Source organism: Dendrobates tinctorius, unplaced genomic scaffold (assembly GCF_039654945.1).
Source record: "Dendrobates tinctorius isolate UK_male_01 unplaced genomic scaffold, ASM3965494v1 ptg000103l, whole genome shotgun sequence".
Lineage (NCBI taxonomy): Eukaryota > Metazoa > Chordata > Amphibia > Anura > Dendrobatidae > Dendrobates > Dendrobates tinctorius.
Genome location: NW_027361771.1, coordinates 7,210,548 through 7,237,331, shown reverse-complemented (window position 1 = coordinate 7,237,331; position 26,784 = coordinate 7,210,548). Strand labels below are relative to the sequence as shown.

Genomic DNA, 26,784 nt, shown 5'->3' with positions numbered 1-26,784 from the left:
ACTGGGCAGCACGCAGCGTCCCTTTAGTTTTGCCATCATGTGACGGGCACATTATCAGCAGCTGGAGAAAGGTGACAATAATAGATGGAAAGTAATGATCACTACCAAGCTGACCACCCACTACATAGACCTGTCACCCGAGGCTGTGGGCACACACATAGGGCATAGCAGACATCCCAATACCGGGTCACCATGTGTAATGGGGCAGATGCCCACTAGGCCTCCCGGGGTGACTGTCACGGTCAGTGTTTAGGGCCACTTGTGGACTTGTCAGCCTGGTACAGCTTAGCCATGTAACCCAAAACATAGCAGGACGTCACTGCGCATGTGCAGGGCGAACAGCGATCAGAGCGCTGACAGGTGACCCGGCGGGTGTCGCTGTCTGTCACTCACTTAGCCAGGACTCCAGGGTCTCCCCGTCACTGTCCGCCATGATGCCAGCGGAGACTTGTATGAACCGTACAGCTCCTGTCTCGCGAGACTTCACTGATCTCCTGTACAGGATCGGGATCTCGTGAGAGGTCACGTAAAGATGGCGGCGCCCGGTTGTAAGCTGCTCGTACAGCGGATCCGGGCCGGGTTACCGAGGTGCGTATCCTAGAGTCATAGCCGTAAAGTGCGTGTGAGAGGAAGTGTTACCATGGTAATGCGTGTGTGCAGCGGCTGACAGCCCGGTGACACCCGGTGAAGGGCAGCGGAGGAGGAGAGCTGCTGTGCCGCACATCTCAGCCGGGCACATGGCGGCGCCACTGAGGCGGGAGGTGACCATAGTGCGGCGCTGGGCACATCTGTCTGCAGCCGGCTGTGATGGAGGCTACCGTGGTGAAAGGGATTTTTACAGCTCACCATCTTCCTCGTTATGCTGTGTACTGATTCTGTTGATTATATATGTTACCAATGTCACAATTTCACGTGTGTTTCATGCATCAGTTCAATTTATATTTCATAAATCAACAGTAGACATGAAAGTAAGAATGTTTGTAATGTAGCTTATCAGAGGAACCTGCATCTCCTCCTCCTGGCGCCATCAGTCATTCCCAAAATGTTCAATGGCCTGGTAAAATCTGTGTTCAGTGAAGATGGAATGTTCCATTCCTGAGCTAGAAGATGGCGGTTATTACTGGTAAGCTTCTCTACAGATAGGAGGTGGCGGGAGCCCGGATTCTTCCCTCTCACTGCTGCGTAAGGAGGTGACCTTGGCTACTAAGATGCTACTACAGTCATTGTAAAATGTCTTCCCTCAATACAAATTGTATCTGTGAATTGAGAATAAATGGTCTGTTCAGGAGAAAGAAGCGGTTTTCTCTGGTAAAATAAATGTTAAGATACGGTTATGCTCAAAAGTTTACATACCCCCGCAGAATTTTTGCTTTCTTGGCCTTTTTTCAGAGAATATTAAAGATAACACCAAAACTTTTTCTCCACTCATGGTTAGAGGTTGGGTGAAGCCATTTATTGTCAAACTACTGTGTTTTCTCTTTTTAAATCATAATGACAACCCAAAACGTCCAAATGACCCTGATCAAAGGTTCATATACCCCATTTCTTAATATTATTATTATTTATTATTATTTATTGTTATAGCGCCATTTATTCCATGGCGCTTTACATGTGAGGAGGGGTATACATAAAAACAAGTACAATAATCTTAAACAATACAAGTCATAACTGGTACAGGAGGAGAGAGGACCCTGCCCGCGAGGGCTCACAATCTTCAAGGGATGGGTGATAATACAGTAGGCGAGTGTGGAGCTGGTCGTGCAGCGGTTTGGTCGATCGGTGGTTACTGCAGGTTATAGGCTTGTCGGAAGAGGTGGGTCTTCAGGCTCTTAATACCGTGTATTTCCCCCTCTAACATCCATGACAGCTTGAAGTCTTTTGGGGTAGTTGTGGATGAGGTTCTTTATTTTTCTCAGATGGTAAAGCTGCTCACTCTTCTTGGCAAAAAGCCTCCAGTTCCAGTAAATTCCTGGGCTGTCTAGCATGAACTGCACGCTTGAGATCTCCCCAGAGTGGCTCAATGATACTGAGGTCAGGAGACTGAGATGGCCACTCCAGAACCTTCACTTTGTTCTGCTGTAGTCAATGACAGGTCAACTTGGCCTTGTGTTTTGGATCGTTATCGTGTTGGAACAACGTCCAATGCGCAAGTTTCAGGCTGATGGTTGCAAATTTGCTTCCAGTATTTGCTGCATTCATCTTTCCTTCAACCAAGTTTCCTGTGCCTTTGTAGCTCACACATCCCCAAAACATCAGCGATCCACCTCCATGCTTTACAGTAGGAATGGTGCTCCTTTCATCAAAGGCCTTGTTGACCTCTCCAAATGTAACATTTATGATTGTGGCTAAAAAGTTCAATTACTCTGTCGCCTCATTGGGGGACACAGAACCATGGGTGTTATGCTGCTGTCCACTAGGAGGCAACACTATGCATAATCTGAAAAAGATTAACTTTGGCTCCTCCTCTGCAGTATACACCCCTGGACGGCGTCAGCCTTCTCCAGTGTTTGCTTAGTGTCGCATAGGAGGCACACCTAAAGATTTTTTTTCCTTTTTTATTTTTTTCCGTTTTTTTCCTAACGGATTACAGATGAAGAAAAGTGGGTCTCCTGCGAGACCCCCGGCATGGCTCCTTTCTCGGTCCCTATTATAGGGTGCCTGGTTGAAGTTGAGGTGGCTATTCCCCATGTCGCTCCTTCCCCAGTCCCTCGGGTACTGGTTCAAAGTCGAGATCCCCTACCTTCCCCAACCTCTTTGGGGTCTGGGTTGAGGTCGAGGCGAGGATGAAGACCCCTGATGGTGACAGACGCACCCTCCTTAATCCCCCTCTGGGGGCATTAAGTTGAGACACCACAGGTACGGTCGATATAAAGCAGCATTCTGCAGCTTAAACAGCCAGGGACCCCAGCCTCGCTGCGGGCTCCTGTTGGGGCCGGGGAACAGTGCAGACAGACATGGCACATACAGAGACAGGGCTCCCTGCGCCCCTGTCTCTGCGGCAGCACCGGCTCCATAGTGCCTCAGGGGCACTCCCCATACGGACACCACTATCGCTGCTGGCCCCACCGCTACTCTGTCTCTCAATCCGGGGGGAATCTGGTTCAGATCCGACCCCCTCCCAGACATCCGTGCCGGCCTGGAGCCCTCCTGGGCATCAGGTTTCTAATTTAGACCGCGGCTTCGGCCTAGCTGAAGCCGCCGCCTTCTCCCCGCCCCCCGGATGACGATTATGACACTCTACAGTGTCATAGGAGGGGCGGATCGAGGCAGAAAGGGCGCGTTTTTACATAGCCCTGCGCGCCCTTCTCAGCTCTCCGCCCCCTTCTCCTCAACGTCCCGGTGGCCATCTTTGCTGCAAGCCATCTCTGACAGAACTCCCATAGCAACGTCAGCAGTCTCTGGAGGGCACAGGACTGTGATTTGTCGGCGTTGGACCTAGAGGCACACTGGTGGGGTAAGATCACAGCTGGGTTCTCTTTACTCAGCTGTGAATCCATATCACCTATAAGGCTCTCCTATAGGCTCCTCTGTGCTGCCACCCCTGTTGTTATGAATGAGTCACCGTAGGAAGCAAAAACAGAAATACTAGCTAAGTCCAGAAAACCAGAGAAGTTGGCAGCTATCGGATTGCAGACCCCTGAACCTAACAACAACAACTAGCAGTAGCCGTGGGGGGTTCCTACGGAGCCCTAGACCCCTCGATCACAGCCGGAGAACTACATAGCCTAAAGACAGAAAGGGAAATCTAAACTGCCCCAGAGCAGACCCCAAAGCAATAGGCAGCCCCCAACATATAATGACGGTGAAGCAAGATGAAAAAACACTCACACAGATAGAAAGATAGGCTGAGCAAATGATGGGGCCCAAGCTAACTAAATAGGACAGAATAGAAAAGCTGCTGTCTGCAATCCGCAAAACCCTCTCAAAAACAAGAGCCAACAGACTGATAGGGAAAAAGGCCCTGAAGACGCTAGGCTTCAAAAAGACTATATCAGTCCTCAGGTAATATCTGAAGACAGAGCAAAAAGGAAATCAGCTCACCCAGCAGGGAAAGGCAGAAATCCAGAAAAACAAGGCAAAATAAAACCAAAACACAAATGCAAAAAGTAGAGCAGAAAACTTAGCTTTTGAGGAGCAGGAATCAGACTGGTCTCCAAGAATCCCTCAGAGTAATCACCCGCAAGGCAGAAGGGCGTCGGCTGCCTTATATCCAGTCAGCAATCCCAGTCACCCAGTCATCATCATTCTGCTCAGGTGCTTTGTAATCAGCTTCACTACCTTCCTTCACCAGAAGAGGGAGTTCATCAGACCTCAATGGTGAAGGGGAAAATGAACTCACAACACCTGTAGGGTCCCTGATAGCCAGCCTCTGTGCACTATGCCGGGCTCGAGAAAGAGAACCAGGCAGGACTGTTTTTATGCAGTCTGCACAGCCTGCAAAACCACTCTCCCCAGTGGTAGCACGTACCCCCACTGCAGGGACTGCATCCAAAACACTGGGTCAGAACCCCAGTAAGCCCCTACCAATGCTTCAGCGTCGGCTACCACGCCAGAATGGGCTGCTCAGATGTCGCAGTCTATGACACAGTCCATAGATAATCTAACCTCCACACTGCTGCAGGCTCTGCAGGGGCATGTCTCGGCTATGAACGTTACCCAGCAAAAGGATAGCTTGTCTTAGGAACATGCCGTTTCTGACACAGACGTAAGCGAACCCACAGGTCGCGGTCATCTGCGTCATCCCATAGCACACGGTCATCTCCCTCCAGGGAGAGACACAGTGATTCCAGGTCACCTAGACCGTCCCCTACCAGAGACAGACAACGCAGATCCCCACAGCGATCTCCGACCACAGCAGACCTCCACTCCACTTTGTCCACCAGGGAACGCCTTAGTGACACGCAGGATTCGAAAGGCATCTGTGACTCCGACTCGGACAACGAAACTGAGAGGTCTGCGGTACCTTGTCCCCCTAGCACTGCAGCGCTAGTTGAGGACATAGTCTCTTCTATCCACCGGGTGCTGGAAATTTCTGATCCAAACCCGGAAGCCCCAGAACACAAAATTTGCTTTGAAAGTGTCCTGAAACCACCTAAGGTGTTCCCTAATCACCCGGAGTTTCAGAAGATACTAAGCAGTTCTCGCAGCCTGAGAAGAAATTTGCCAATCGCAAATATTTGGAAGCAAGGTACCCCTTCCCAGAGAAGGACACCAAGGGGTTGGCAGACCCACCCGAAGTGGACCCCCCAGTCTCTAGGCTAGAAGCACAGACCCTACTCTCACTGCCAGATAGCTCAACCCTCAGGGACGCAGCAGACCGGCAGGTAGAACGCATGGCCCGTTCAGTTTTCTAAGCGGCAGGAGCCTCCCTGGCCCCCGCGTTCGCTTCAGTTTGGGCGGCCAAGGCTATTCTGGCTTGGGCCAAAGCATTGCAAGAGGGTCTTCAAGCTTCAAATCCCGGGCTTTCGGACCAAGTGGTTCAAATAGCAGTTGTAGCAGATTACATGCTTCAATCAGCCCAGGACTCTGCAAGAGGTATAGAGGGGATAATAGCAAACGTCATCACGATCCGGCGTCTCCTTTGGCTGCGGGAATGGTAAGCGGATGCGGCCTCAAAAAAGTCCCTCACGCATCTCCCGTACCTTAGTGGATGACTTTTTGGTGAAAAGTTGGACACAATGATATCCAACGCAACTGGGGGTAAGAGTACCTCTCTCCCTCAGCTGAAACCTAGACGCATGTTCAAACGGCGTAACCAAACACGATTCCGATCCTTTCGGAATTCTTCGGGCTTGTCCGTCTCGCGACCAACACAACAATCGTAACCGCTCTCCACGCAGGGACAACCCACGGGCGGTGCAGAGGCTGGACAGGACCTGGCAGTCGAAAGCACGCCAAGCGAAACCCAAGGGAGGAAAACCTCAGAACTTCGCTTCATCATGACTCACGAACTCCGGAAGACACACTACCAGTAGGCGGGCGACTTCTACTCTTTCAGCAAGTCTGGCTGCCTATTACAGAAGACAGGTGGGTCGGGGAAATAGTGTCTTCCGGATACAAGATAGAGTTCACTTCCAGTCCACCGAACCGGTTCTTCCTCTCTGTTCCACCAAAACCGACAAGGCTCGTGGCTTCCACCAAGCGGTCTCCTCTCTCCTTCAAGCAGGAGTCGTAGTACCGGTTCCCGTGAACGAACGCTTCTGAGGGTTCTACTCCAATCTATTCGTAGTCCCCAAGAAAGGAGGCAGCGTCCTGCCCATACTAGACCTAAAACAGCTCAACAAATATGTACGGGTCCGTCATTTTCGCATGGAGTCCCTTCGGTCCATCATTGCGTCTATGGAGCAGGGAGAATATCTCGCCTCCATAGATATTCAAAACGCATACCTGCATATACCAATTGCTTTCGCCCATCAACGGTTTCTCTTTTTCGCGATCAACCAGGACCACTACCAGTTCGTGGCTCTCCCGTTCGGGCTTGCCACGGCTCCAGGAACGTTTACCAGGTCATGGCAGCTACCATGGACGTTCTACACTCCAGAGGCATTGTAGTCGTTCCATACCTGGACGACCTTCTCATCAAGGCTTCCACCTTCAAGGACTGCGAGGACAGTGTCTCAATCACAATCGACACTCTGAGTCGCCTGGGCTGGTTAGTCAACCTACAAAAGTCATCGACTACCCCGAGTCAGGCCCTGACCTTCCTGGGGATGCTATTCAACACCTCCAGGGGTCTGGTGCTCCTACCCAGGGACAAGACACTGGCTCTTCGTCTGGGAGTTCGAATACTCCTCCGCAATCCTCCTCGATCCCTCCGGTTTGCCATGAGAGTCCTCGGCAGGATGGCAGCAGCAATGGAGGCAGTACCTTTTGCCCAGTTTCACCTCAGGCCTCTTCAACTTGCCATCCTCAAGTCTTGGGACAGGAATCCCTTCTCCCTCGACAGGGAATTCCGGTCGTCAACCAGGAGGTCCCTACACAGGTGGCTCAAGCCAACTTCGCTTGCAAGAGAAAAATCTTTTCTCTCAGGTCACTGGAAGGTCCTGACCACCGATGCAAGCCTGACAGGTTGGGGTGCGGTGCACCTACATCAGAAAGCACAAGGCAAGTGGTCACCAGCGGAAATGACTTTGCCCATCAATATTCTGGAAATTCGGGCCATCTTCCTGGCACTGAGAGCCTTTCATCGCTTGCTGGCAGCCTCTCACATAAGGATATAGTCGGACAATGCCACGGCGGTGGCATATGTGAACCACCAAGGCGGGACCCGCAGTGCCCAGGCGATGAGAGAAGTGGCACATATCCTCCACTGGGCGGAAGAGACGAGGTCGGTACTCTCAGCGGTCCACATTCCGGGTGTGGACAACTGGGAAGCAGACTTCCTCAGCAGACAAGGAATGGACGCGGGGGAGTGGTCTCTCCATCCCGAAATTTTTCACCAGATCTGCCATCGCTGAGGGACCCCGGACGTGGACCTAATGGCATCCCATTTCAATGCCAAGGTCGCTCGGAGCGGATGCCCTGGTGCAGGACTGGACCCAGTTCCAGCTTCTGTACATTTTTACACCCATCCCCCTGATCTCCAGAGTCGTGAGGAAGATAAAACAAGAGGAAGTTCCAACCATCCTGATCGCGCCGGACTGGCCCAGACGTACATGGTACGCCGATGTCGTGCAACTTACAGCAGACGCCCCCTGGCGTCTCCCCAACCGTCACGACCTTCTGTCACAAGGTCCGTTCTACCATCTGAACTCAGGGGCTCTCAATTTGACGGCATGGCCCTTGAAACCTATGTTCTAACCCAAGCAGGGCTCTCACCAGACGACATCACAACCATGATCAGAGCAAGAAAGCCAGCCTCCGCCAAGTTTTATTATCGTACCTGGAGAGCTTTCTTTACCTGGTGCGAATCCCGTGGACAGGTCCCACTCCCTTATTCCCTCCCGAAGGTACTGGGTTTTCTTCTATCGGGCCTGGACGCTGGGCTATCCCTAGGCTCGCTTAAGAGCCAGGTGTCAGCGCTTTCAGTGCTTTTCCAAAGGCGTATTGCTAACAAGCCGCAAGTAAGGACTTTTCTCCAGGGAGTTTCCCGATTGGTTCCCCCCTACATACGTCCACTGGAAACGTGGGATCTCAACCTGGTCCTGACAGCATTACAGGCACCACCTTTCGAACCCCTTAAGGAAGTCCCACTCCGCATCCTGTCACAGAAAGTGTTTTTTCTGGTGGCAATCACCTCGCTGCGCAGGGTGTCTGAATTGTCAGTACTCTCCTGCAGACGGCCTTTCCTAGCTTTTCACCAGGACAAGGTGGTTCTCCGTACAGTACCATCCTTCCTTCCGAAGGTTGTGTCCACCTTCCACCTCAATGAAGGAGTTTCACTGCCATCCCTTTGCCCGATTCCGGTTCATAGAGTGGAGAAGCCTCTGCATACGCTTGACCTCGTCCGGGCATTGCGTATATACGTGTCTAGGACTGCACCCTTCCGGAAGTCTGATTCTCTTTTCCTTCTTCCGGAGGGCGTTCGCAAGGGTCTGCCGGCTTCCAAAGCTATCCTTGCCAGGTGGATCAAGTCCACCATACAAGAGGCTTACCGACTTAACAATTCTCCTCTTCCAGCCGGTATCACGGCACACTCTACGCGGGCAGTAGGGGCCTCCAGGGCCATTCGGCACCAGGCTTCGGCACAACAAGTGTGTAAGGCGGCCACTTGGACTAGCCTACACACGTTTACGAAACACTGTTCATACCCAGTCCTCAGCGGATGCGAGCCTGGGTAGACGGGTTCTGCAGGCGGCAGTGCCCCAAGTTTATGGACCTGCTAGCACAATATTCGTCCATTGCTTCCCACCCAGGGACTGCTTTGGGACGTCCCATGGTTCTGTGTCCCCCAGTGAGGCGACAGAATAAAGAAGATTTTTGTGTACTCACCGTAAAATCTCTTTCTCTTAGCCTCTAATTGGGGGACAGAGCTCCCACCCTGTTGCCCTTACGGTCCGTTGTTTACGGTTGAGTTCTCATATTGTTCTTTGAGCTCGTACATAGTAGCCTTCTTACAGGCATGGTTATGTTGTTTCTGTTACGTTCCTCCTAATGCTTTTGCACAAAACTAGAGAAGGCTGACGCCGTCCAGGGGTGCATACTGCAGAGGAGGAGCCAAAGTTAATCTTTTTCAGATTATGCATAGTGTCGCCTCCTAGTCGACAGCAGCATAACACCCATGGTTCTGTGTCCCCCAATTAGAGGCTAAGAGAAAGAGATTTTCCGATGAGTACACAAAAATCTCCTTTTTGGTCTCATCACTCCAAATTACAGTACCTTGTTCCCGAAGTGGCATTTCCTCATTAATGGTTTTCTTCTGGCGACCTGACCATGCAGCCCATTTTTCTTCAAGTGCCGCCTTATTGTGCATCTTGAAACAGCCACACCGCTAGTTTTCAGAGAGTCCAGTATTTCAGCTGATGTTATATGTGGGTTTTTCTTTGCATCTCAAACTATTTTCCTGGCAGTTGTGGACAAAATTTTTGTTGGTGTACCTGACCGTGGTTTTGTTTTTATAGAGCCCCTGATTTTCCATTTGTTAATCACAGTTTGAACATTGCTGACTGGCATTATCAATTCCTTGGATATCTTTTTGTATCCCTTTCCTGTATTATACAGTTTAACTACCTTTTCCCATCGATCTGTTGACAATTCTTTTGCTTTCCCCATGTCTCACAATGCAGAAATGTCAGTGGCTGGATGAAAGATGCAAGAGTCTGTCTGGATCCCAGAAACTCATTCAGCTTTTATGCACACACACTGATTACAAGCAAACAGGTCACAGGTGAGGATGTTACCTTTAGTAGCCATTCATACCCATTTGTGTCATCTTCTGTGCATGTTATCAGGCCAAAATCACCAAGGTATGTGAAGTTTTGATCAGGGTCATGTGGATGTTTTGCATTGTCATTAGGATTTAAAAAGAGGAAACACAGTAGTTTGACAATAAATGGCTTCACCCAACCACTGACCATGAGTGGAGAAAAATTTTTAGTGTTATCATTCATATTGTCTGAAAAAAGGCCAAGAAATTAAAAACTGTGCCGGGGTATGTAAACTTTTGAGCACAACTGTATATTATAACGTTTCTTATTTCACTTGTACTATTGATTCATGGAATAAGAATTACGATGGTTACACTTTAAGTTTCTCGGTGTGTGAAATTGCACATCCCTGGCCTCCTGCATGATTAGACAATGCTGGGAGTAGAGTTCAGATGACTCGCAGCCTTGCCCTTCAGCATGAGCCATTCGTACTGGCCGCGCAGGAATGTGGCTAAGAAGAGCAGGGGTGACACGGCAGGCTTGTTCTGAGCTCCACCACACAGTGCACAAATTTACTTGCATCCTGATTACATGGATAAAGTTTAGGCTATGTTCACATGTCCAGAATTCCCGCATTTTTTATGCGTTTTCTCGCTGTGTAAATGCTGCGAAAACGCATAAAATAAGCAACCCATTGTATTCAATGGCATTCCACACATGCTGTGCTAATGCTGCGTATTTTTCCGCGGCGGAATCGCATCGCGGAAAAATACGCAGAAAGCTCATTCTTTGCGCGGAATCGCGGGAATTCCGCACACACAAGGAATGCATTGTTCAGCTTACTTTCCACATGTGGCTATGCCCACCATGCGCAAAGTAAGCGGAAAATGTGCGGATGGTACCCAAGGTCTGGAGGAGAGGAGAGTCTCCTCCAGGCTCTGGGTACCATATCCCTGTAAAAAATAGAATTAAAATAAAAAAATCATGTTATTCTCACCTTCCAATGTCCCTCACAGCGTCACCAGGCCTCAGTGATGCTCCCGGCAGGTCACGTTCCCAACGATGCCTTGCAGCAATGACCTATGATGACGTAGCGGTCTCATTTCTGAAAATGTAGCAATTCATCTTGGGTTTTGAGTTTTAGTCTGTGTACCCACGTAAGTTTTTTTTTTTTCACGTTTTTTAAGCGTTTTTGCCTTCAAAAAAACGCTTCAAAAACGCATACAAGAAGCATCACATTCTTTTTAATGAATTCTGCAATTTTGTGCACATGATGCGTTTTTTTTTCCGCAAAAAAAAAAAAAAAACACATTGCGGAAAAAAACGCAGTATGTTAATTAATTTTGTGGAAAAATCTGCATTTCTGTGACGTCTGCCTGCGGTCTGGACTGCAGCCAGACAGCACCCCGAGAAACACTGATACCCTTTACCCCTATACAGGGATCTGGATTTATAGCAGAGCCCAGGAGGCGCTGTCTGAATAGGAGCAATGACCAGAGCAGGACGGTCGCCAGAAAGGTGTTCCAATACAGGACACAGAGGCAGTGATATCCGAGACTAAACCAGTCAGGCAGAAGTGGTAAAAAAAACAGTAGACAGTAGCAGAGTCAGATTCCAGGCCGAAGCCAGAGTCATAAACCAGGAGGGCAGCAGAGGTACAAAGTCGTTAGGCAGAAGCAGAGTCAGAATCCAGGCCAAAGTAAGAGTCATAAACCAGGAGGGCAGCAGAGGTACAGAATCGTTAGGCAGAAGCAGAGTCAGAAGTCCAGGCAAAAGTCAGAGTCAGTAAAACAGCAATTCACACAGTAACACGCAGGGGAACCAAGAATATATCCGGCGGCCTGCAAGAGCAGTCCCAAGGTATTTGAGGGATCAGATCAGCCCTCACAGGCTGCTGGACTGATGATGTCATCCGGACCGCCCCCAGGACCAGGCTGGATGGTGATGCACCAGCCCCTTCATGACTGACCGAGGAGCGAAGCCTGCGTTCAGCGGACGCCTGCGCAGGAGGCTCATACCCATCGCCGCCATCACTCGGGGTTGAAGCACAGCGCCTCCCAGAGACCGAGGCCGGAACTGCAGGCCGCGAGTCAGACGGTGATGGGACAGTCCGGCGCCTCCTAGTAGTCGAGGCCGGGACAGCAGGCCCTGAGTCTGACGGTGATGTGACCGTCCGGCGCCTCCAAGTGGCCGAGGCTGGGACAGCAGGCCCTGAGTCTGACGGTGACGTGACAGTACCCCCCCCCCCTCTAAGAGGGGCCTCTGGACCCTCAAAACCCGGTTTGTCAGGGTGGAGGAGGTGAAACCTTCTAATCAACCCCTTTGCATGAATGTCACTAGCGGGAACCCAGGACCTCTCCTCTGGGCCGTAGCCCTTCCAATGCACCAAATATTGCACCGAGTTTCTCAGTAGCCGGGAATCAAAGATGCCCTGGACTTCGTACTCCAAGGCACCCTTGACCAAAACTGGAGGAGATGGGGACGGGACGAATTGGGGAGCGGTACACCTTGAGGAGGGATTTATGGAACACATTAGGAATTTTAAACGACTGCGGGAGCTTTAACCGAAACACTACCGGTTTAATTACTTCTAATATTTCGTATGGGCCGATGAACCTGGGACCCAGTTTGGCGGACGGTACCTTAAGTTTGATGATTCTTGTAGAGAGCCAAACCTTGTCACCAACTCCCAGGTGCGGCCCCTGGGATCGTCGTCTATTAGCCGCCGAAGCCTGTCTAATCTGAGTCCCTTTCAAATTAGAATTTACTTCGGACCAAATTGTCTTCAGACGACGTATATTTTGCTCAACCCCTGGGAGTTCCGACATCTTGGCCGAAAATGATCCAAAGCACGGATGTAGTCCAAGGTTACAGAAAAAGGGGGTGGTTTTGATGGAGTCTTGGTATCTATTATTGAGAGCGAACTCCGCCAATGGCAAGTGTTCCACCCAATCTGACTGATGTGCTGAGACATAGCAGCGGAGGTATTGCTCCAGCTCTTGGTTAGCACGCTCAGTTTGGCCATTGGTTTCGGGATGGTATGCCGAGGAGAAGGACAACTCAACACCAATACGTTTACAGAACGCCCTCCAGAACTTTGAGACAAACTGGGTACCCCTGTCGGACACAATATTTGCCGGAACGCCGTGCAAACGTACAACATGAAGAACAAACAACTTACTTAAAGTTTCAGAGTTAGGCAAGCCAGACAGGGGAACAAAGTGGCACTGCTTACTGAACCTGTCCACCACCACCCAGATACAAGTTTTCCCATCGGAGGGTGGCAGGTCTGTAATGAAGTCCATGGAGATGTGGGTCCATGGACTCTCAGGGGTGGGCAAGGACTGGAGCCAGCCGGTAGGACGGTTATGGGGGGGACTTGGCTCGGGCACAGACTTCACACGCTGAGACGTAGTTCTTACAGTCCTTGACCACCGTCGGCCACCAAAAGTTCCTGGTTACCAGCCTAGTGGTATTATTGAGACCAGGATGGCCTGCCAGGACGGAGTCGTGAGACTCTTTTAACACTTGTAAGCGAAAGGTATCTGGAACGAATAATTTTTTGGGGGGTGTAGTGTCAGGAGCTCGTTCTGATGACCTACGGATCTCCTCCAGAAGGTCCAGAGATACTGCCGACACGACAATCCCATTAGCCAATATTGGAACTGGTTCATAGTCCTCGGTCTGTGTGGGGCAAAAGCTGCGGGAGAGGGCATCTGCCCTCACATTCTTAGTTCCGGGGCGATAGGTGATTAAAAAAATCGAACCTGGAGAAAAACAAGGCCCACCTGGCCTGCCTAGGATTTAGTCTTTTAGCCGACTCTAGGTAGGTTAGGTTTTTGTGGTCGGTAATAACAGTAACCTTGTGTTTGGCACCTTCGAGGAAGTGGCGCCATTCCTCGAAGGCCCACTTGATTGCCAGTAATTCCCGATTGCCGATGTCATAGTTTCTCTCCGTGGCAGAGAACTTGCGGGAGAAAAAGGCACATGGGCGAAGCTGAGTGAGGGATGCAGTGCCTTGCGAGAGCACTGCTCCCACTCCGACTTCGGAGGCATCTACTTCTACAATAAAGGGGTGGTCCAAGTTTGGTTGAATCAACACCGGGTTGGCCACGAAGCACTCTTTTAGTGTAGAAAAAGCCCGGGTTGCCTCAGGATTCCAATTGGTCATGTCCGCCCCTTTCCGAGTAAGGTCCGTGAGTGGCTTGGCAATCTCTGAGAATCCCCTGATGAATTTGCGATAATAATTCGCAAATCCCAAAAATCGCTGCAGTGCTTTCAGCGACTTGGGTTGCACCCAATCCTTAATAGGTTGAATCTTGGTAGGATCCATGCGGAACCCCTTCCCTGAGACCATGTATCCTAAAAATTGCACCTCTTCGGCAAAAAAAACACATTTTTCGAATTTTGCAAACAAAGAGTTTTCGCGCAGTCTTTGCAGTACTGAACGGACGTGTTGAGCATGTGTCACAGGGTCAGCAGAATAAATCAAAATGTCGTCCAGATATACGACGACATACACCCCACAAATGTCTCTGAAAATATCGTTGACGAAGTGCTGGAATACTGCAGGAGCGTTACTGAGTCCGAACGGCATTACCAGGTACTCAAAATGGCCAAGGGGTGTATTAAAGGCCGTTTTCCATTCGTCCCCATCTCTTATGCGGACCAGGTTATATGCCCCCCGGAGGTCAAGTTTCGTAAACCACCGGGCTCCCAGTAACTGATTAAAAAGATCAGGAATGAGTGGCAGCGGATACTGATTTTTTTACCGTAATGGCGTTCAGCTCGCCGTAATCAATGCATGGTCTGAGTCCACCATCTTTTTTCTCTACAAAGAAAAACCCAGCTCCTACAGGTGAGGTGGAAGGTCTAATGAAGCCTTTTCGTAGGCTGTATGCTATGTAGTCATTCATAGCTACACGCTCAGGACCAGAGAGGTTGAATATTCTCCCCATAGGGAGACGGGCACCAGGGACCAAGTCAATAGGACAATCGTATTCTCTGTGCGGAGGTAGTCTCTCCGACTCCACTATAGAGAAAACATCTTCATAATCCCTAAACGCATGTGGAATAGAAGGTGTTTTAATTTTAATCTGGTTTACAAAAAAGGACATACAGTTACTCTGACACTGTGGACTCCAGCGCACAACGTCACCTATGCGCCAGTCAATAATCGGATTATGTTGGTGCAACCATGGCATGCCTAACACAACTGGATCTGATAAATTGTGTATAACAAAAAATGACATTTGTTCGTTATGCAATGTCCCCACTGACATAGAAATTTCGGCAGTAATGAATTCCACGCCTCCCTGGTCTATAGATGTACCATTAATTGTAATAGTCTGAATAGGCGCTTTAAGCCTTAGCAGAGGTACACCCAGACTCTTAGCAAATAAAAAATCCATAAGGTTGCCGGCAGCACCACAATCCACGTAAGCCTTCACACACAGACGTTTCTTAGCAAAAGAAAGGGAAACTGGTAACAACAGTTTGGCCGCTTTTGCGGGCAATACCTGACCCCCAGCGCTGTCCAGGGGGCGATGCTCCAGGAATGTGGATTTCCACCAGCCAGCATTTTCTTTGAAGCTTCCAGGCTGCAGCATGCTTGAGCCTGAGAGTGACCTTCCAGGCTGTGCAATGTAACAGGTGTTTGGGCCAGGAATCAGCTCAGTCAGGAGGAAGAAAAAAAAAAAGGTAAGGAAAACTGCTTTTATATGTGTTAAGTATAAACACAAGAGCAGTTTTATTTTTTTGGGCCGGATATAATGTGACGTCTGCCTGCGGTCTGGACTGCAGCCAGACAGCACCCCGAGAAACACTGATACCCTTTACCCATTTACAGGGATCTGGATTTATAGCAGAGCCCAGGAGGCGCTGTCTGAATAGGAGCAATGACCAGAGCAGGACGGTCGCCAGAAAGGTGTTCCAATACAGGACACAGAGGCAATGATATCCGAGACTAAACCAGTCAGGCAGAAATGGTAAAAAAACAGTAGACAGTAGCAGAGTCAGATTCCAGGCCGAAGCCAGAGTCATAAACCAGGAGGGCAGCAGAGGTACAAAGTCGTTAGGCAGAAGCAGAGTCAGAATCCAGGCCAAAGTAAGAGTCATAAACCAGGAGGGCAGCAGAGGTACAAAGTCGTTAGGCAAAAGCAGAGTCAGAATCCAGGCCGAAGTCAGTGTCATAAACCAGGAGGGCAGCAGAGGTACAGAATCGTTAGGCAGAAGCAGAGTCAGAAGTCCAGGCAAAAGTCAGAGTCAGTAAAACAGCAATTCACACAGTAACACGCAGGGGAACCAAGAATATATATCCGGCGGCCTGCAAGAGCAGTCCCAAGGTATTTGAGGGATCAGATCAGCCCTCACAGGCTGCTGGACTGATGATGTCATCCGGACCGCCCCCAGGACCAGGCTGGATGGTGATGCACCAGCCCCTTCATGACTGACCGAGGAGCGAAGCCTGCGTTCAGCGGACGCCTGCGCAGGAGGCTCATACCCATCGCCGCCATCACTCGGGGTTGAAGCACAGCGCCTCCCAGAGACCGAGGCCGGAACTGCAGGCCGCGAGTCAGACGGTGATGGGACAGTCCGGCGCCTCCTAGTAGTCGAGGCCGGGACAGCAGGCCCTGAGTCTGACGGTGATGTGGCCGAGGCCGGGACAGCAGGCCCTGAGTCTGACGGTGACGTGACAATTTCTAACCATATTCTATGAGCAGGAGGATGCTCCTGTAAAAACCGTGCAAAAAATGCAAAAAAAGTGCGTTTTTCCTGGAATCATAGCCTTAAAAATGGAGCGCTGGGAATGACAAACCAGGTAAGCTAGGATTCATACAATCAGGTTTTAAAGGAAGTGTTGTCATGTGGACTAGAGTGTATCCGCATCAAACTTGTATCTTAATTCCTTCCCAACATATGCCGTACATATACGGCACTGCATTCCTGCACACTGCAGTACATGTACAGCGCCACGATCGCGGTGGCTCACTCTAGCCATTTAATTCTTCTGATGCCGCTATCACTCAGCAACATCCACTGCTGCTTGTTTCTGGAAAACACCCATGGAGTCAAAATCGTTACTACACCTGTAGATAAATTCCCAAAGGGATGTAACTTCCAAAATGGGGTCATTAAAGGGGGGATTCTGCTCTTCTAGCACTTAGGGGCTCTGTATATGGAGTCCACAAACTATTTTAGGAAAATCTGCGCTCCAGGAGGGAAAGAATGCTCCGTTCCTCCTGAGTCTCTCCGTATGGCTAAGGCCTTTTTCACACTTCAGTTTTTTACAATCAGTCACAATCCGCCAGGTTTTGAAAAAAACGGATCCTCAATTTTCTTTTGAGGATCCGGTTTTTTTCCCCATTGAGTTCCATTACTGGCGGATTGTGACGGATTGCCGTCCGCTGCATCCGTTTTTTTTTGCGGATCCGCCAAAAGTTGCTGTCCATCACCATCCTCAAAGATTTGAAAACGGAGCTTGCAACGTTTTTTTCTCTGGCGGATCCTCCAGACACTCATTTAACCCGAAATTCTTTCTGGGTGCCAGACAAAAAAAAAAAATCTCTCTCTCTCTCTCGCCAGCGTTTCCTTTAAATTTCCTCATTTTCAGGATCCGTCTGAAAACGGATCCTGTGACATCCGTTCACATTAGTTGAGAACGGATCCGCTTGTCTGCCTTTTTGGCGGATTTGAACTGATGCAAAAAACTGAAGTGTGAAAGAGGCCTAATTAGGAGTACTGTACAGCCACATATGGGGTATTGCCACGTTCAGGAGAAATTATGGGACACATTTTTTTGCCATTTTTACTCACTTCTTATATGAAAATGTAAAATCTGGGCTTAAAACAAAATTTTGCTGGTAAAAATGCACTTATTTTTTCTTCACTGGCCAATGGTATAAAATTCTGTGATACACCTGTGGTGTCAATGTGATCACTGCACCCGAAGATGAATTTGAGAGTTGTAGTTTGTAAAATGGGGTCACTTATGGGGAATTTTGCTGTTCTGGCACCTAAGGGGCACTGCCAATGCGACATGGCACGCGGAAACTGTAACCGTAAAATCTGCACTGTAATATGGCGCTCCTTCCCTTCTGAGCTTTGCACTGTGACTCAAAAGTAGTTTTCAACCACATACAGGATAGAGTTGAACTTGGGAGAAATTGCACAACCAATTTTGGGGTCCATTGTCTCCTGTTACCCTTGTGAAAATACAAAATTTGGGGCTAAAAAACATTTTTGTGGGAAAATTTTTTTTTTTTTTTTTTTTATAACTGGATATTTATTGATTTTCCAATAGAAATTTGCAGAATGAAAATACACCAAGATACAATGCATGTAAACATTCAATGCAAAACAATTAACCAACATAATAGAGACAAATATAATTGTATAATTGACAAGACAGTGAAACACGAGGGAGGGAGGAAAGATCCCAGGGAAAGATGGCACATTTTGCTGAGTAAATTTCGATACTAAGCCTTCCGAGCCCAGTATACGTCCCACAGATTCCACGTTGCTTCAAAACTTTCAAACTTATTATTTATTAAAGCAGTGAGATGTTCCATACTTCGTATGTCCTGTATGCGGGAATGCAAGTTAAGTGACGGAGAGTAAGCCAGCCTCCACTTCCTTGCTATTAAACATCTTGCGGCTGTGGTCAGATGTAAAAGAATCCGCTGAATCCTACTTCCAATCTGGAATGGGGGGATATTGAGCAAGTAGAATTTAGGGTCTAATGGAATATGAAGACCCGTGACTTCGAAGATTGAAGTTTTGACCCTACTCCAAAACCCTTGTATAATTGAACAAGTCCAAAAAATATGGGTTAGGTCTCCATCATCAGAACCGCACCTCGAACATTGCCCAGATATATTAGGATTAAATTTATGCAATAACGAAGGAGTATGATACCAAATCATAAGTAATTTAAACTGGTTTTCCTTATACGTATAACAAGTGGAAGTCTTAGCTGCTCTCCTCCAGACCCCCTGCCACACACCCGGAGAAAGAGATTCCCCCAAGAAACCCTCCCACCTGTCCATGTAGGAGTGTCTTGGAGAATCCTCCGGATACGGGTCCAATAAAATCCTATAGATATAAGACCCTTGGTTGATACTCCTGCCCTGCAGAGTCTCTCAAAGCGAGTTGGTTTGGAGACTACTTAGGAGGAGTAAAGAGACTGCATAAAATGCCTAATTTGTAAATACCGATAGAAAGAGTTTGAAGGTAAGCCGAAGCCCGATTGTATCTTATCAAAAGGTAACAAGGATCTAGAGTGACTATCAACTATATCAGCAAAACAAAAAAGTCACTTGTCAAACCACAACTTAATCAAATTCCCCCTAAAGCTGTCTGGTATTTTGGGATTAAACAAAAAGGAGGTTAGTGGAGAGCATTTCGACATCAGTGGGAATTTTTTCATACAGGTATTCCAAATCCTCTTAGTGAAAGCTATTGGTCCCAATGTGTGCGAGTCGAGTTTATTTGAGGTAGTTGCCCATAGATAAGAGTTGGGGTGGATTGTAGCCATCCACAACTTCTCAATCTCCATCCACCTATAGAATGCTCTAGGTGCAGACCAGGCTGGAATACATCTCAAATGAGTTGCCCAATAATATTTGGTAATATCTGGAACACCCAAACCTCCCCTATCTCTGCTAGCTAACATAATTTGGTTTTTGATCCTGTGCCTTTTATGGGCCCAGATAAAATGGATGATAGAAGACTGAATACCCATTAGGTCTCCATGAGGGACCACAATGGGGAGAGTCTCAAATAAATATAGTAGCTTAGGGAGAATGGCCATTTTAACCGCTGATATTCTCCCAAATAGGGATAGTGGTAAGTTATTCCATTTATTAAGTATTTGTTTCAGTTCCGAAAACAATTGGGGGTAATTATGTTTGAATAATAAGTTGTATCTAGAGGTCAGCTGCACTCCCAAATATTTCAGGGCAGTATCCTGCCATTTGTAGTTATAATTACCATTTAAGGAGCTTAATGACCTGTCTGGAATATTAAGGGGAAGAGCCTCCGTTTTTTGCTTTATTTATTTTATAACCCGAGAGTTGGCCAAACTGTTTTAGAAGTGAATGCAGACTGGGTAGGGTTGTATGTGGCTGGGTCAGAGTTAAGAGCACATCATCAGCAAATAAAGACAGTTTAAATTCTTTATCTCTAACCATCACTCCCCCAATGTTCGGGTCAAGGCGTATAGCCGCAGCTAGTAGTTCTATACACATAACGAAGAGTAACGGAGAGAGTGGGCAACCTTGACGGGTGCCATTAAAGATTGGAAAAGGCTGAGACAATGCATGGGGTAACTTTGGATGTGTGTACAAACTTTTTAGGGCGGTTATAAAAAGGTCCCGAAATGCCAAAATGAGCCAGTGTTTGAAACATAAATGGCCACCCAAGACGATCAAAAGCCATTTCAGCATCTAAGCGAAGTAAAAGTGCTGATTTCTCTGTTTTATTGATCACTTCAATAAGGTCGATTACCTTTTTTGTGTTATCTCCCCCCTGTCTGCATGTAACAAAACCCACTTGGTCTTTATGAATTAAATGGGGAAGCAGGGTAGACAACCGTAGAGCCAGCAATTTGGTAAAAAACTTTAAGTCTGCATTAAGTAAAGTAGGTAAGGCTATAGGCCTATAATTGGCACATTCTAAAGGGTCCCTTCCTGGTTTGAGAATAAGGGTAATATAAAAGTGAAGCATGGTGGGTCGAATTGGCAAGCCTGTCAAGAATTTGTTAAATAACTTGACTAAGTGCGGGGTTAGTATGGTGCTATATATGTTTTATAGTAGAAATACGTTAGTCCATCTGGACCGGGGGATTTACCATTGGGAAGAAGAGAAAGGACATTCAAAACCTCCTCCTGCGAGATATCCCCTTTAAGAGAAGACAAAGCTTCTATTGTAAGTGAAGGAAGATTGCACTTTTGGAGAAAGGATTGCATAACTCCCCTCCCCACATCTGAGTCCGGTGGCAAATTGCTCGGTAAGTTATATAGCTTAGATAAATATCCCTGGAACATATTTGCAATTTTAACAGGATCATATATTATTGTTCCCTTTTCATCTCTGAGAGCCTATATTGAAGACTGACTTTTGTCATCCCTGAGCTGTCTCGCCAATAGTGTGTGAGACTTATTTCCTTTTTCATAGTATTTTTGTCTACTATAAAGTAACATTTTGTCAGTTTTGTAGTTAAGAATGTCTTTTAATTGGGAGCGCGTAGAGACAATATCCCTTAAGATTCTTTTGGATGGGGTAACGGCAAGTTTAGCTTCAAGATCTCTCAACCGGGCAGCAAGCAAGCCCGTCTGGTGAGCTCTATCCTTTTTAATACGAGAACCTAGAGCTATACAGTCACCCCGGAAAACAGCTTTGTGTGCTTCCCACACAGTCAAAAAATCAGAAACCGACTCCTTATTAATGTCAAAATATTCAGCTATCTTCCCCCCCAACTCCTCTCTGTTGCAGTCTCTTAAGCAGGGTCTCATTGAGTCTCCAATGGCATACTTTAGTCTGTGCTGAGGATTGAGTGAGGGTGAGCATTACAGGTGCATGGTCTGACCACGATATCCCAATATCTGTGTCTAGTGTCAGTCTGAGTGTTTCTAGTATAAGTACCGTGCGGAGGGGAGAAAAAGGTGTAGGTCTGCCGTGTGGGATGGTTAATACGCCAAAGATCAAAAAGGCCAAACCTGCGTATTAGTTTTCTAAAGTCCTCAGATAATCTACGTTGAGATCTGTTTGGCTGCATTCTGTGTATGGAGAGTCTATCCAATGTGTCTGAAAAAATAACATTAAAATCCCCTCCAATAACCCAGGCGGACGGGGGTAGTCTGGATAATTTCAAAAATATTTGATTAAGGAAGGAAGTTTGTAAGGTGTTAGGTACATATATATTACATAGCGTAATTGGTATATCCTTGTATGTGCCTTGTAATATAATATATCTTCCCTGGGGATCTAATATCTCTGATGTTATTTGTATAGGGCATGTTCTAGAAATTAGGATAGCCACACCTGCTTTTTTCTTGACCTGAGAGGCTAAGTAAATTTTGGGATATAAATGTTTGGCAAAGTTGCAATTTCCACTAAGATTTAAATGGGTTTCCTGCAAGAAAGCTATATCTGCACCATGTACCCGCAACTCATTGAGGACCATACGCCTCTTAGTATTAGAGTTGAGACCCTTTACATTTAGTGTTAATATTTTAGCCATTATCTTGGTAGAAAAGAGAAAAAAACAATGAGCACAACGTTTTACCCAGGATGCTGTGGAACGATTCTCTCCTCTGAGGATCATCAAATTCCGAAACTTCTTTGAGAGAGCAAGAGAATACCATCATATGCCCAACAAATCTGTAGGAGGAGATACAAAAGGAAAGAGGGAAGACAAAGACAAAACAGTACAATAATTTACTACAGATAGAATCCAAAAAATACAACAATGGCTTTACCAAAGAATGAGGAGAGAGAGGAGGGAAAGAGCTAGTCTGTCTCCTCATCTCTCCCTTCTGTGCGTAGGGTGGGCATACCCAACCTTTCCTAATCATTTTTCTAGAAAGGAACTGGGTAAAAAAGAAGGAACTGCCCCCCCCCCCCCCCCCTCTTTGTGAGGAAGTCGTGGTAAGAGACACCCAAAACACAGTAAGTGCAAAACACTAAAGAACAAAATATTCTATGCTGTCCTTTACCCACCGTCCAAATCAGAAGAACAGCTAAAAAGAAATTACCAAAATGTCAGAGAGGATGTGTAGTCATAAACTTTAGTCTGTCATATGGAAAGAGGATCAGTCAGAGCCCAGCTTTCGGAAAAAAAAAAAAAAAAAAAAAGGTTGCGGAGGCATATATGATCAAGATGGATCCAGTTATGTGATCTCCCGAGAAGAACCACCCCTCTTCTTGGACTCAACATTCTGCCAGATTGGCGGAGGTGACATGGGAGGCAAGACCAAGTCCCAGTCCACATAGGTCGGGGAGCGGTATCTCCAGATCAGAGCAGAAAGCCAGAAGGTCCTTGAAGGAGCGTAAGGTAGTTGACTGTCCATTTCTCACGTATCCCCAGCGATACTGTAGGTTTTTATTTTTCAGTACGGTGAGAAGTGGTTTCAGATGTCTTCTCCTTTGAAGGGTGATCCACGACAAGTCAGGATACAGTTGGATAGAGGTTCCATTAAATTCAAGCTTATGGAGAGCACGAGCCTTTGACATGATGGCTTCTTTTGTTTGAAAGTAATGGACGCAGCATATCACAATCTCGGGGCTGAGATTGAGCTCCCTTGGGGCGGAGGGCCCTATGTGCTCTATCCAGCTTTATTTTATGGGATGAAGTTTGACCCAGTATTGAATTGAAAATGGATTCGAGTACTGTATACAGATCTTCTGAACCAGCTGCTTCAGGGATACCCCTCACTCTAATGTTATTGCGGCGCCCTCTGTTGTCCAAGTCTTCCAAATGTTTATTTGTCTCGCCCAGCACTTTAGCGTATGAAACTATGTGGCGCTGCAGTTTTGAGACATATTGTCTAGTGGCATCGTGCTCTGTTTCCACAGCATCCACTCTATCTGCAAGGAGCTTTTTTTTTGTTTTTTATTTTCACTGCTCAACATTATAAACTTCTGTGAAGCACCTGGGGGTTCAAGGTTCTCAATGCACATCTAGATAAGTATGCATACAGGTAGGACTAGTGTAATATTTATTTTCCCTTTATGCCCATATTAATAGGTCATATACGTCCCAGGGGGTGAAGGATTCCTTTTAAATAACTGATGTCACTGATACAGTATAAAATAAAACCTTTTACACGTCCAGTGTACATTAAATGGCCATTCATTACAAGCGGACAGTGAAGTGATTTTTTTCTGATTTCAGTTTAATGCAGGTACGATGGAGCAGGTACAACCCACAGTATTTGGACCCTGTCACCGATAAAGAGAAATACCTCCGTTCCTTTGACGAGCTCAGTAAAGAAGATCAGGCGGATTGGGAACTTAAGCTTGTCAGACCAATCAAGGCATGTCCACCCGGGCTGACCAGCTCCGTCTTTACTGACCCTGCTATAAGGTATTTATCAAAAATCCAAGAAGAACTGATGCACAGGATGTGCATAACAATCACTTTCCTTCACCCTAGTGGAAAGAAAGGCTACCTTTATCTTCACTTTTATGGCTCCTGTAGTATCGCCTCTTAATTCCTGCTGGACCGGTAGTGTTCATTCAGCACTGAATGGTATTGTCCCTCTTCAGAAAACTGTTTTACAGGAGCTGTTAATATAAAAAAACAAACAGCTTTACTCGCCCTCCCTAGGTCCAGCACTGAGTTTCCGTCGCTGCGCTGGTGTCTGTTGTCTGTAACACTGATGTTGCGTCGACAGCTTGGCAGCCAATCGGTGAGCTCAGCAGCTCATGCCATCTACATCAGCGGAGCCAGACAGACCACAACAGACACCGGGGCAGCGGCAGAGACTCAGTGCTGGACCAAGGTTAGGTAAGTAATGCACATATTAATCCATTTTTTAAACTACAAATAGTGCTTGATAGGAAAAGCTTTACTAAAGGGGAACAACCCCTTTATAAAATATCTACTTATGTTCTTATTTTCATTTGGGTTTACTGGCCCCCTGTCCACTGCCACTGTATGGGTGTAGAGTTTCTGCACAAAAATCTAGTGCACTATGCATGGCTTCCTGGGGGTCATCACATAAGTGGCACTATAACTACAACCGCTCCTGTCAGTGCCATAATTCTTTCCCTAAAGTGCATACAATAGATAAATCTCTTAGACCTGATAAGGTTGTTGTACTTACTTCGGAGAGGGAGGGGGGGGTCAAGCCGGATAAGTAAACAACCATCATGGGGTCTAAAGCCCCCGTCACACATAGCGATCTCTCTAGTGGGAGATCAGTGCACTGGTAACTAAGGTAAATGCAGGGTTTCTAAGCATCGGGCAATGCTTAGAAACCCGATGTGTACCTTAGTTACCAGCGCGCTGATGTAGGGAGCTGGTAACCAAGGTACACATCGGGTTTCTAAGTGACACACGCCCCTTAGAAACCCGATGTGTACCTTAGTTACCAGCTCCCTGCATCAGCACGCTGGTAACTAAAGTACACAGCGACGTGCCCGGTCGGCGTCACTGGTGCTGATCGCTGGTGAAGCTGTCTGTCTGACAGCTCACCAGCGATCATGTAGCGACACACCAGCAATCCTGACAAGTTGATATCGTTGTCGGGATTGCTGGTGAGTCGCTATGTGTGACGGGGCCCTAAGATAGCTATTTAATAATCCATGCCGTTTGTATTGTGAAATCTGGTGACATATCCGCTTGAATGACTTGCAGTTTGTCCTCTTCATATTGTGTTATCACGAACAGGATATTTTACATTACATTTCTATTGTTCTTCACAGTAAGTTCACCAACATGATGATGGAAGGCGGTGATAAGATTTTGGCAAGGCAGATCATGAACAAGGTGAGTTAGACTCGGTAAAGTGTTCTCTCTTTTAATTAAATTGGAAAATGAAAAGGTTAAAGGGAACCTGGCGTCTTCCCCAGACCGCCCAAATCCCCCACCTTGTATTTATTGCTACCATTATTCCCTCCTAACTGGGCCGTTTTATTGTCTTACTGATTACGGCATATGCCAAAAATCGTTTTTATAAATGTGATAAGCTAATTAGTAAGTGATTAGTTATGGGGTTGCTATTTCCCCCATACAGTTCATCCCATTAACCATGTTATAATGCCTCTATGGATGTGATCAATATGATTTGCCCTGGCTATTTACATGTTTACCAGACTATTGCACATAGAGCACGGTGTACGCAACCAAGCTTTGTCGCATTGTACATGCCCAGGGAGGCAACAGTGATGTGGGACATAGCCAGGCACATGAGTCGGTGGTAATTGCTGGGTGATTAACAATGTCTGTCTGGGGAGCACAACACGCCTCCCCCGATGACTAATCACCCGCTTATTAGCATATCACCACTGCAGTTCTAAAAATGATTTTGGGCATATAAGGAAATCAATGAGACAATTAAATGGTCTTGTTAGGTAAGGAATAATGGCAGAAGTAAACACATGGTGATGGTTTGGGGGCCTTGGGAAACGGACCAGTCCTCTTAAAAAGGAGTCTTCTGGGCCAACATAATTATTAACACTCGGTAAATGTTCAATCACTTTGGCTTTCAGTCCATGTGGTTGAAAAGAGTGTCGCTCTTTTAACAGTCTATGGCATTGAAGTGCCAAAGATGAGTCCATGCCATAGCATTCTTATAGAACAGCAGGGCGCCCACATCACCAGCCACTTGTCTTCCTAAATCTGACACTCGCATGTTGTTTTCCATATTTATTTCAGACTTTAGAGAAAATCAAGAGAATACAGTTGGATAAATATTACAAGGCGAGTCCAGAAGACAGGGAGAACATTGAGTGCAACCCTTATGTCATATTTCATCAGGCAGTGGAGAAATGCACCCCCATCATTGGCCTCACAAATATCCTGAAAGGAGGGAAATCATATCAGGTAAATGGGAAACTGGTGGAGGGTGTTTATAATATTTTATTTTATGTAATTTTTTATTTTTATTTTTTTTTGGTGTAGGTCCCTGTACCGCTCACAGACCAAAAGCGCCGATTTATGGCTATGAAGTGGATCATCACTGAAGGCCGAGAGAAGAAAGCTCGCCGCACTTTAATGTATGACCGGCTTGCAGATATATTGCTAGAAGCCTTTCGTGGTGAGGGGAATATTATCAAAAGAAAGAATGACCTCCATAAAATGGCAGAGGCTAATCGAGCCTTTGCTCATTTCCGATGGTGGTAGATGTAAGCCTTTAGTATTATCACAGCAGACGTCTGACCACACAGGAAGGAGCTTCATGTATATAAATTGTAACTTTTCTCCATTGTGATGTAAATATGTTTTCATTAATAAACAAGTTGTATTTCTAAA

At 47.0% G+C, this 26,784-nt stretch overlaps 2 protein-coding genes across 3 annotated transcripts in view; one reads left to right on the top strand and one right to left on the bottom strand.

Annotated features, from left to right (window-relative positions):
• GGA3 (golgi associated, gamma adaptin ear containing, ARF binding protein 3) overlaps positions 1–533 on the bottom strand; it is a 64,153-nt gene extending 63,620 nt beyond the window's left edge. Inside the window, exon 1 of the mRNA XM_073588021.1 lies at positions 394–533. Coding sequence (XP_073444122.1) covers positions 394–433 — 40 coding nt within the window. The 5' untranslated portion in view covers positions 434–533. The remainder of the gene's footprint in view (positions 1–393) is intronic.
• Positions 444–26,784, top strand: MRPS7 (mitochondrial ribosomal protein S7). Of its 2 annotated transcripts, none has more exons than XM_073588022.1 (5): positions 444–588; positions 23,701–23,892; positions 25,236–25,299; positions 26,188–26,355; positions 26,434–26,784. In XM_073588022.1, the coding sequence occupies exons 1-5, from the start codon at positions 533–535 to the stop codon at positions 26,653–26,655; spliced, it is 702 nt and encodes a 233-aa protein (XP_073444123.1). In that variant the 5' UTR covers positions 444–532; the 3' UTR covers positions 26,656–26,784. The 2 variants fall into 2 exon arrangements, with proteins under 2 accessions (XP_073444123.1, XP_073444124.1); XM_073588023.1 differs by lacking the exon at positions 444–588 and adding an exon at positions 20,695–20,814.